The following is a 12,618-nucleotide window of genomic DNA, read 5'->3' on the forward strand; positions in this document are numbered from 1 at the left end:
CTTATTTATGACATACTCAGTTAGTGGAGGACTGTTGCTCTAACTTGGAAAGGGTTACATACGGGGCTATACATATGGTTCAGCACTCATAACTATTCTTAAGGCCAGGATCTGTCTCTGTCTTTTCAGACGCGTTCTCCCTGGATCCAAACACCGGGCTGGTACGTTCTCGCCGTCTGCTTCAGTCTTCTGAACGTTTCAACCTGACAGTGGTGGCTACAGACCAGGGGCGTCCTCCCCTGTGGGGCACTGCAGACCTCATCATTACAGTCATAGACGTCAATGACAACAGACCAGTGTTTGTCAGGCCCGCCAATGGAACCATCATTCATATCTCAGAGGTATCTGCATGTTACTGTTATCTTTTGCTTTGTGTGATCATAGGATTTTTTTTTCCTTTTTTTGATTGCATAAGTTCTTATTTGTTGAAAAACAATGTTTATACATGCGTAGGGATGCATGACCCCAATACCAAAACTGCCAAAAATTAGTACTAATTGGATGTTTTTGCTTTCTTTTACTAACATTTACAATCTGTTTAACACCTACCTCAGTATGTGGGATTCATTGCAACAACTTTGAGGGAGTGCTATAACTAAGAAAAAATGAGTCAGTGGCTCATTGACACATCTGCTACTCACAGTCTAATGAAACTCTTACCAGAAACAGTGTATTATATTTTAAGGACAACTACAATGAAACTGTATTTAACATGGATTAGTCACATCTGGTCAATAGCCAATGAGTGTCATATGGTCAGTATCAGGTCCAGTATCAATATGCAAAGTAGATCACTACAATAAGGGCTTCTTTAATAAATCCCTGAGAAGCTCTTGTGTTTGAGTTACACAGCTGTTTAGTTCATCTCCAAACAGCAGACAGAAAAAATAGTTATTAGCTGGTGAACATAGTGGAGCATTTAGGTGCTAAAGAAACATATATTTTTCTCAGGATTTAGTGAGGAGCAAAACAGACCCAAAAGGAGACAAAATATTGAACTAGCCTTTGAACTAACAAGCACGCCTTTAAACGAAAGGATAATTATAGGGCTCCATGTCCACTGCATGTGTTAAACGGCAACTTTTTGCCTACAGTTTCATCAACTTAGAGGGGAGCTATTATGTTTTTCCTTATTTTCTGTCATTTATATATAACTAGTGCAGTTCCCGTCCAAAACATGCCTGTTTCGGAACGGGCCAATCGCTTGCTGAGAACCACTAATACAAACACCTTCACAGTCAACATTACATTTCCCAGGGTCCTGAGCAACACATCAGGGGCCAAACAGCTATGGATTTGTTATGTTTTATTATATTTTCATTATGTTTTATGTTTAAGCATAAAAAAATATCAGATTGTGTTGCTATTCCAACTTGTTAAGCAAAAAAATGAACAAAAGGCTCCAAAAGTATGGACCTCCAAAAGTATAACATTTCTGACTTACGGTGTAATTCTCCTTCAGAGGAAAACACAGACAGAGACATGCTCTCTACAAGTACTATTGCGTGACCACTTTTTTTTTTTTTGCATTTTCATGTTATAATAAACTATGACCTTTGTTGCAGTTTTTATTTAATACTATGCTGATTTTTTTGCATACAATACTGTAACCTTTTTTTGCATTTTTTTAAGACATAATTTGCAATCACTTTTATTTTCATATTATTACATGCTATACTATTATTATTTCAATTTTTTAGGACTTATTTTGCATTTTAAAGACATATTACACTATTTACACATTTTATGACATTATACTATGACATTTTTATTACATACTATATTACGACTTGTTTTACATTTTTCTGACTACTTCCTCTTTCTGATGCTGGGTTAGGGTTAGGGTTAGGGTTAGATTTCTTTGCATGACGGCTTAAAGACACAGACCATATGAGGAAAAGTATTTTTCTGACCATTAAAACATGTTAATCTGTATTTGGGGTTTCTACAAGAATAGGTATGAACCTGCAAAAAAACATAAAAGGTCCTCTTTAAAAAGTGATGATATGTCAGTGTTTTGTTCACAGCTTGTTTCTGTTGCCCTCAAATAGCCAGAAAATAATTTATTCCAGGTTTAATATTACTAATTACTCCTCTGCTATTTCTGCTTTGACATGTCAAAATGTCTGTGGGGCAAAAGGTTGAGATTTTTACTTGGATTCTTAAAACCATTTGCAAACCTGAAAACATTTCTGTTATAGTTAACCTTTAAGATACAACTTGAGAAGTTCACAGAAGCACAAACTGACAATCTTTGTCCGTGTAGGAGCAGCCCCCAGGCCTTCCGGTGTATGAGGTGCATGCAACAGACTCTGACGAGGGGGTAAATGGAGAGGTCCGCTATGCTTTCCTGCAGACTGGAGCAGGTAACAGAGACTGGGAAAACTTCCACATAGACGCCATGTCAGGAGTCATCACAACTACTGTGAAACTGGACCGGGAAAAACAGGCCCTTCTCAGCGTGAGTAAACTGTGTGTGTGCAGTTATTGTATGTAACTGCATAGGTATGTATGGCTCTAACTGAGTGCAAACAACTTTCTCAGCTTATTATTGTGGCCCGTGATATGGGCCAACCAGTGCCTTACGAGACCACACAGCCTCTGCAGGTGGCACTGTTGGACGTTGATGACAATGAACCTGTCTTCCTTAAACCACCTGTGAGTATGAAGCTACATCATAATATAGTATATATATACACATAATAGTTATCTGTACATAAAGGCAGCTATTTTAAAGTAAGTTATGGTTTTGTGACACGTGTGTGTGTGTGTGTGTGTGTGTGTGTGTGTGTGTGTGTGTGTGTGTGTGTGTGTGTGTGTGTGTGTGTGCATGTGTGTGTGCGTGTGTGGACCTCAGCGCGGGAGCTTGCCTTACCAGAAGCTGATAGTGCCTGAGCACTCTCCTCCGGGTACTGTGGTGGGGAACGTAACCAGAGCTATGGATGCAGATGAAGGCTCCAATGCCGTAGTCTACTACTTTATTGCAGGTAATTCATTGTCCTACAGACACGGCAACATGCTTAATTTTTAGCTGTGCAGGGGTAAGAATGCCATTAAAAGTTTGAGTGAAACTATTCATGTTAACTAACAGTAAATTCCAATTATATCTTGTCAAAAAGTGAAAAAAAAACTGCATTGTTAAGAGTTTGTTCAAAATGTGAGAAGAAATGTCATATTACAATATGCTGTAAAAAAAAAAAAAAGTGAGAAAAAACACCACAGTATATCATATCATCAAAAAGTGTGAAAAAAAACATCAATTGGTATGTTGCCAAAAAGTGAGAAGAAAACTTCTTAGTGTAGTGTGCTGTCAAAAAGTGTGAAAAAATGTTTTTTTATACTATATTGTGTCGCAAAAAGTGAGAAAACAGACATCATATTAAAGGGACCAGCAGCCCTTTGCTGCAAGTCATCCCCCTATCTGTAATCCCCATTTCCTGTCAACTCTCCAGCTATCCTGTCAAATGAAGGCAATAAAATCCCCCCAAAATATCCTTAAAAAAAAGTCATGATATAGTATGTCGTCAAAAATAGCATTAAAACCTTATACTATTGTATGTCGTCCAAAAAAAACATGAAAAATCATACTATATTATGTTGTCGAAAATAGGTCATAGTCTATAATTCCGTCCAAAAAAGCGTAAAAAAGTCATACTTAATTATGTCATCCAAAGTAGCATAAAAATGTCATATCATTGTATGATGTTTATGTCATAACTATGGACAGTATACTATAGTATGACATTTTCTCATCATTTTGGACAACATTCTACACTCTGATGCTTTTTTCCATCATGTTGGACAACATACTATGCCATAATGTTTTTTCATCATTGTGGACAACATAGCACACTATGATGTTCTGACATACTAAAGTATAATATTTTTTCAAAATGGACAACGTACTATACTATGACTTTTTTTTCATCATTGTGGACGACATGCTAAAGAATTATGTTTTTTTCATGGTTCTGGATGAAATGTTATATTTTGATGTTTTTTGCATAATTTTGGACGATATACTATACTATGACGCTTTTTCATCTTTTTTTTTCATCGACCTACTACACTGTGACATTTTTGACATTTGTGACATAATATACTATGATATCTTATAATCATTTCGGACAACGTACTTAAGTATGACATATTTTGATTATTTTGGACAACATTTGTGTATTGAACGTTTTTTCATCATTTTGGACGACATACTACACTATGAAGTTTTTTTTCATCATTTTGGACGACACACTATACTATGGTGTTTTTTTCATCATTTTGGATGACATGCTCTAGTGTGTAGTTTTATCATGATTTTGGATAACAAACTATAGTATTTAGCTTTTCCATGACTTTGGATGACATACTACAGCATGACATTTTTTTTCATGATTTTGGCCAAGATACTACAGTATGGTGAATTTTAAAGATTTTGGACGACATATTGTTACATCATGTTTTTTGCATAAATTTGGATGACATACTACTATGACCTTTTTTCGTGATTTTGGACAACATTGTTTTTTCATCATTTTTCGACAAACTACAGTATGTCGTTTTTGTTTGTTTTTTCAACATGTTCTATTATGTTTTTGGCCTTTTTTTCCAACATTTTCCACTATAACATTTCTCAACATGCTATTTTTATGTAGTTTTCAGCTATTTTTGGACATGTCATATTTTGACATTTTTCGCCATACAATACTTAAACATTTTCGGTCTTTTTTTTGCATGCTATATAATGATGTTTTAGGACTTTTTGGACATTCTGTACTAAAACTCAAAATTTGGTTTGGTTTTTTCATCATATTTTGAATTTTTCGCTATACAATAGTATTGCTTTTTCGAATATTTTGTTCAACATGCTATATTATGATGTTTAGAGGTTTGTTCAACATTCTATACTATGACGTGTCCCGATATGATATTTTATGTGGTTGTCACCTGTTTTTTGGACATTTCATATTTTGACATTTTCCAACATACTTTACTATGGCCTTTTCGGTCGTATTTGACAATCTATATTATGATATTTTTGAACATTTATCCAACATTCTATACTATGACGTGTCTCAACATGCTATTTTATGTTGGTTTTTTTGGATATGTCATTTTTTGACCTTTTTTGACATACTACACAATGATGTTTTCAGTCAATTTTTCAACATGCATGTTATGATGTTTATAGACATTTTTGTTCAACATTCTCTACTATGACATCTCACAACATGCTTTTTCATGTTGTTTTCCAATGTTTTTCTGGACATGTCATATTTTGCTATTTTTTGCACTGCTATAGTATGTCGTTTTATGTTTTTTTTTTGTAAATGCTATATTATGATGTTTATGGATGTTTTTCAACATTCTTTTGATATTCTATTGTGGTTTTCAGCAGTTTTTTGGACATTTCAAAATTTGACAATTTTGGACATACTATGCTTTGACTTTGTTGTTCGTTTTTTTGACATGCTATATTGTGATGTATTTGGCTGTTTTTTCAACATTCCATACTATGACATGTCTGAACATGCTATTTTGTTCGGTTTTCAGCTGGTTTTTGGACATGTCATATTTTGACATTTTTCGACATACTACACTAAAACGTTTTCGGTCAATTTTTCGACATGCTATATTATGGTGTTTTTGAATGTTTATTTGACATTTTATGCTATGACACTATTTTGTGCAGATTGCAGCTGTCTTTTGAACATATATCTTTCGCCATACTATGGCATGGCGTTTTTGTTTTTTTTTTTGACATGCTAAAAAAGGTGTAAGAAGGCCAAAGAAAACCAAAAGCGTCCATTTTTGACATTTCTTAAAAATGACTAAAAATGGCATATTAAAGCTTGTAGAGTTACGTCATATTATAAAAAGTAGAAATTAAAGCCAAAAAAGGCCCAAAATGTCATAATTAAACATGTTGAAAAAATGTCCAAAAACGCCATAGTATAGTATGTCCAAAAACGTCAAATTTTGACGTGTCAAAACAATGCCTAAAAACAACATATTAAAGCTTATAGAGATGTCAGAGTATACTAAGTGGAAATAAAAGCCAAGAAAGGCCATACAATTGATAATTTAGCATGTTGAAAAAATGGCCAATTACGCCATAGTATAGTATGTCGAAAGTGTCAAAATTTGACATGTCATAAAAATGACTGAAAACAACATATTTACTAGTTGGTAAAGACCTATCATACTATGCAAAGTGGGAATAAAAGCAGAAAAACTCCAAAAACTTCACAATTTAGCATGTTGAAAAAAATGGCCAAAAACGCCATAGTATAGTATGTCGAAAAAGTCAAAATTTGACATGTCATGAAAATGGCTGAAAACGACATATAATAGCTTGTAAAGACCTACTTTACTTTACAAAGTGGGAATAACGGCCAAAAACAGTCCAAAAACTTCATAATTTAGCATGTTGAAAAAATGGCCAAGAACGCCATATTGTAGTATGTTGAAAAATGTCAAAATTTGATACTTCAAAAAATGGCTGAAAACGACATATAATTGCTTGTAGAGACCTATTATACTATACAAAGTGGGAATAACGGCCAAAAAAAGTCCAAAAACTTCATAATTTAGCATGTTGAAAAAATGGCCAAAAACGCCATAGTATAGTATGTCGAAAAAGTCAAAATTTGACATGTCATAAAAATAGCTGAAAATGACATATACTGGCTTGTAGAGACCTATCATAATATGCAGAATGGGAATGAAGGCCAAAAAAGTCCAAAAACTTCACAATTTAGCATGTTAAAAAAATGGCCAAAAACGGCATAGTATAGTATGTCGAAAAAGTCAAAATTTGACGTCAAAAAATTGCTGAAAACGACATATAATAGCTTATAGAGACCTATCATACCACACAAAGTGGGAATACATGCAGAAAAAGTCCAAAAACTTCACAATTTTGCATGTTGAGAAAATGGCCAAAAACGCCATAGTATAATATGTCGAAAAGTGTCAAAATTTGACATGTCATAAAAATGGCTGAAAACGACATATACTAGCTTGTAGACATCTATTATACAATACAAAATGGGAATAATTGACAGAAACATCCCTAAACTTCATTATTAATCATTTTTGAAAAAATGGCCAAAAACGCCATAGTATAGTATCTTGACAAATGTCAAAATTTGACATGTCATAAAAATGCCTGAAAACGACATATAATTGCTTGTAGAGACCTATTATAATATACAAAGTGGGAATGAAGGCCAAAATAGTCCAAAAACTTCACAATTTAGCATGTTGAAAAAATGGCCAAAAACGCCATGGTATAGTATGTCGAAAAACTGACAACTGACAATTTGGGAATGAAGGTAGAAAAAGTCCAAAAACTTCATTGTTTAGCACGTTGAAAAAATGGCCAAAAACGCCATAGTATAGTATGTCGAAAAAGTCAAAATTTGACATGTCATAAATATGGCTGAAAACGACATATAATAGCTTGTGGAGACCTATCATACTATACAAAGTGGGAATAAAAGCCAAAAAAGTCCAAAAACTTCATTAATTAGCATGTTGAAAAGATGGCCAAAAACGGCATAGTATAGTATGTCGAAAAATATCAAAATCTGACATGTCTGATAAATGGCTGAAAACGACATATAATACCTTGTAGACACCTATTATTCTATACAAAGTAGGAATAATGGAGAGAAACGTCCAAAAACTTCATAATTTAGCATGTTGAAAAAATGTCCAAAAACGCCATAGTATAGTATGTAGAAAAAGTCAAAATTTCGCGTCATAAAAATGGCTGAAAACGACATATAATGGCTTGTAGACACCTATCATAGTATACAATGTGGGAATAAAGGCAGAAAAAGTCCAAAATCTTCATTATTTTGCATGTTGAAAAAATGGCCAAAAACGCCATAGTATAGTATGTCGAAAAAGTCAAAGTTTGACATGTCATAAAAATGGCTGAAAACGACATATAATTGCTTGTAGAGACCTATTATAATATACAAAGTGGGAATAAAGGCAGAAGAAGTCCAAAAACTTCATAATTTAGCATGTTGAAAAAATGGCCAAAAACGCCATAGTATAGTATGTCGAAAAATGTCAAAATTTGACATGTCATAAAAATGGCTGAAAACAACATATTATAGCTTATGGAGACCTATTATACAACACAAAGTGTGAATAAAGGCAGAAGAAGTCCAAAAACTTCATAATTTAGCATGTTGAAAAAATGGCCAAAAACGCCATAGTATAGTATGTTGAAAAAGTCAAAATTTGACATGTCATAAAAATGCCTGAAAACGACATATAATTGTTTGTAGAGACCTATTATAATATACAAAGTGGGAATAAAGGCAGAAAAAGTCTAAAAACTTAAGAATTTAGCATGTTGAAAAAATGGCCAAAAATGCCATAGTATAGTATGTCGAAAAAGTCAAAATTTGACATGTCATAAAAATGGCTGAAAACGACATATAATAGCTTATAGAGCCCTATCATACTATACAAAGTGGGAATAATGGACAGAAACGTCCAAAAACTTCATAATTCAGCATGTTGAAAAAATGGCCAAAAACGCCATAGTATAGTATGTCGAAAAAGTCAAAATTTGACATGTCATAAAAATGGCTGAAAACGACATCTAATAGCTTGTAGACACCTATCATAGTATACAATGTGGGAATAAAGGCAGAAAAAGTCCAAAAACTTCATTTTTTAGCATGTTGAAAAAATGGCCAAAAACGCCATAGTATTGTATGTCGAAAAAGTCAAAATTTGACATGTCATAAAAATGGCTGAAAACGACATATAATTGCTTATAGAGACCTATCGTACTATACAAAGTGGGAATAATGGACAGAAACGTCCAAAATCTTCATATTTTGGCATGTTGAAAAAATGGCCAAAAACGCCATAGTATTGTATGTCGAAAAAGTCAAAATTTGACATGTCATAAAAATGGCTGAAAACGACATATAATTGCTTGTAGAGACCTATTATAACATACTAAGTGGGAATGAAGGCCAAAAAAGTCCAAAAACTTAACAATTTCGCATGTTGAAAAAATGGCCAAAAACGCCATAGTATAGTATGTCGAAAAAGTCAAAATTTGACATATCATAAAAATGCCTGAAAATGACACATAATTGCTCATAGAGACCTATTATAATATACAAAGTGGGAATAAAGGCCAAAAAAGTCCAAAAACTTCATTATTTAGCATGTTGAAAAAATGGCCAAAAACGCCATAGTATAGTATGTCGAAAAAGTCAAAATTTGACATGTCATAAAAATGGCTGAAAACGACATATAATTGCTTGTAGAGACCGATTATAATATACAAAGTGGGAATAAAGGCAGAAGAAGTCCAAAAACTTAATAATTCAGCATGTTGAAAAATGGCCAAAACGCCATAGTATAGTAAGTCGAAAAATGTCAAAATTTGACATGTCATAAAAATGCCTGAAAACGACATATAATTGTTTGTAGAGACCTATTATAATATACAAAGTGGGAATAAAGGCAGAAAAAGTCTAAAAACTTAACAATTTAGCATGTTGAAAAAATGGCCAAAAACGCCATAGTATAGTATGTCGAAAAATGTCAAAATTTGACATGTCATAAAAATGGCTGAAAACAACATATTATAGCTTATGGAGACCTATTATACAACACAAAGTGTGAATAAAGGCAGAAGAAGTCCAAAAACTTCATAATTTAGCATGTTGAAAAAATGGCCAAAAACGCCATAGTATAGTATGTTGAAAAAGTCAAAATTTGACATGTCATAAAAATGCCTGAAAACGACATATAATTGCTTGTAGAGACCTATTATAATATACAAAGTGGGAATAAAGGCAGAAAAAGTCTAAAAACTTAACAATTTAGCATGTTGAAAAAATGGCCAAAAATGCCATAGTATAGTATGTCGAAAAAGTCAAAATTTGACATGTCATAAAAATGGCTGAAAACGACATATAATAGCTTATAGAGCCCTATCATACTATACAAAGTGGGAATAATGGACAGAAACGTCCAAAACTTCATAATTCAGCATGTTGAAAAAATGGCCAAAAACGCCATAGTATAGTATGTCGAAAAAGTCAAAATTTGACATGTCATAAAAATGGCTGAAAACGACATCTAATAGCTTGTAGACACCTATCATAGTATACAATGTGGGAATAAAGGCAGAAAAAGTCCAAAAACTTCATTTTTTAGCATGTTGAAAAAATGGCCAAAAACGCCATAGTATTGTATGTCGAAAAAGTCAAAATTTGACATGTCATAAAAATGGCTGAAAACGACATATAATTGCTTATAGAGACCTATCGTACTATACAAAGTGGGAATAATGGACAGAAACGTCCAAAATCTTCATATTTTGGCATGTTGAAAATGGCCAAAACGCATATAGTATTGTATGTCGAAAAAGTCAAAATTTGACATGTCATAAAAATGGCTGAAAACGACATATAATTGCTTGTAGAGACCTATTATAACATACTAAGTGGGAATGAAGGCCAAAAAAGTCCAAAAACTTAACAATTTCGCATGTTGAAAAAATGGCCAAAAACGCCATAGTATAGTATGTCGAAAAAGTCAAAATTTGACATATCATAAAAATGCCTGAAAATGACACATAATTGCTCATAGAGACCTATTATAATATACAAAGTGGGAATAAAGGCCAAAAAAGTCCAAAAACTTCATTATTTAGCATGTTGAAAAAATGGCCAAAAACGCCATAGTATAGTATGTCGAAAAAGTCAAAGTTTGACATGTCATAAAAATGGCTGAAAACGACATATAATTGCTTGTAGAGACCGATTATAATATACAAAGTGGGAATAAAGGCAGAAGAAGTCCAAAAACTTCATAATTCAGCATGTTGAAAAAATGGCCAAAAACGCCATAGTATAGTATGTCGAAAAATGTCAAAATTTGACATGTCATAAAAATGCCTGAAAACGACATATAATTGTTTGTAGAGACCTATTATAATATACAAAGTGGGAATAAAGGCAGAAAAAGTCTAAAAACTTAACAATTTAGCATGTTGAAAAAATGGCCAAAAATGCCATAGTATAGTATGTCGAAAAAGTCAAAATTTGACATGTCATAAAAATGGCTGAAAACGACATCTAATAGCTTGTAGACACCTATCATAGTATACAATGTGGGAATGAAGGCAGAAAAAGTCCAAAAACTTCATTTTTTAGCATGTTGAAAAAATGGCCAAAAACGCCATAGTATTGTATGTCGAAAAAGTCAAAATTTGACATGTCATAAAAATGGCTGAAAACGACATATAATTGCTTATAGAGACCTATCGTACTATACAAAGTGGGAATAATGGACAGAAACGTCCAAAATCTTCATATTTTGGCATGTTGAAAAAATGGCCAAAAACGCCATAGTATAGTATGTCGAAAAAGTCAAAATTTGACATATCATAAAAATGCCTGAAAATGACACATAATTGCTCATAGAGACCTATTATAATATACAAAGTGGGAATAAAGGCCAAAAAAGTCCAAAAACTTCATTATTTAGCATGTTGAAAAAATGGCCAAAAACGCCATAGTATAGTATGTCGAAAAAGTCAAAATTTGACATGTCATAAAAATGGCTGAAAACGACATATAATTGCTTGTAGAGACCTATTATAATATACAAAGTGGGAATAAAGGCAGAAGAAGTCCAAAAACTTCATAATTCAGCATGTTGAAAAAATGGCCAAAAACGCCATAGTATAGTATGTCGAAAAAGTCAAAATTTGACATGTCATAAAAATGGCTGAAATCGACATATAATTGCTTGTAGAGACCTATTATAATATACAAAGTGGGAATAAAGGCCAAAAAAGTCCAAAACTTCATAATTTAGCATGTTGAAAAAATGGCCAAAACGCCATAGTATAGTATGTCGAAAAAGTCAAAGTTTGACATGTCATAAAAATGGCTGAAAACGACATATAATTGCTTGTAGAGACCTATTATAATATACAAAGTGGGAATAAAGGCAGAAAAAGTCCAAAAACTTCATTATTTAGCATGTTGAAAAAATGGCCAAAAACGCCATAGTATTGTATGTCGAAAAAGTCAAAGTTTGACATGTCATAAAAATGGCTGAAAACGACATATAATTGCTTGTAGAGACCTATTATAATATACAAAGTGGGAATAAAGGCAGAAAAAGTCCAAAAACTTCATAATTTAGCATGTTGAAAAAATGGCCAAAAACGCCATAGTATTGTATGTTGAAAAAGTCAAAATTTGACATGTCATAAAAATGCCTGAAAACGACATATAATTGTTTGTAGAGACCTATTATAATATACAAAGTGTGAATAAAGGCAGAACAAGTCCAAAAACTTCATTATTTAGCATGTTGAAAAAATGGCCAAAAACGCCATAGTATAGTATGTCGAAAAAGTCAAAGTTTGACATGTCATAAAAATGGCTGAAAACGACATATAATTGCTTGTAGAGACCTATCATAGTATACAAAGTGTGAATGGAGGCCCAAAAAGTCCAAAAACTTAATGATTTAGCATGTTGAAAAAATGGCCAAAAACGCCATAGTATAGTATGTCGAAAAAGTCAAAATTTGACATGTCATAAAAATGGCTGA

The 12,618-nt window shown here is 32.9% G+C and overlaps 1 protein-coding gene across 1 annotated transcript in view; it reads left to right on the top strand.

Annotated features, from left to right (window-relative positions):
• cdh23 (cadherin-related 23) overlaps positions 1 to 12,618 on the top strand; it is a 247,502-nt gene that overhangs the window by 199,645 nt on the left and 35,239 nt on the right. Inside the window, exons 54-57 of the mRNA XM_088086382.1 lie at positions 130 to 341; positions 2,267 to 2,461; positions 2,545 to 2,658; positions 2,858 to 2,987. Coding sequence (XP_087942508.1) covers positions 130 to 341; positions 2,267 to 2,461; positions 2,545 to 2,658; positions 2,858 to 2,987 — 651 coding nt within the window. The remainder of the gene's footprint in view (positions 1 to 129; positions 342 to 2,266; positions 2,462 to 2,544; positions 2,659 to 2,857; positions 2,988 to 12,618) is intronic.

The sequence above is a fragment of the Plectropomus leopardus genome, chromosome 13 (genome assembly GCF_026936395.1).
Source record: "Plectropomus leopardus strain MGB_pleo_1.0 chromosome 13, ASM2693639v1, whole genome shotgun sequence".
Lineage (NCBI taxonomy): Eukaryota > Metazoa > Chordata > Actinopteri > Perciformes > Serranidae > Plectropomus > Plectropomus leopardus.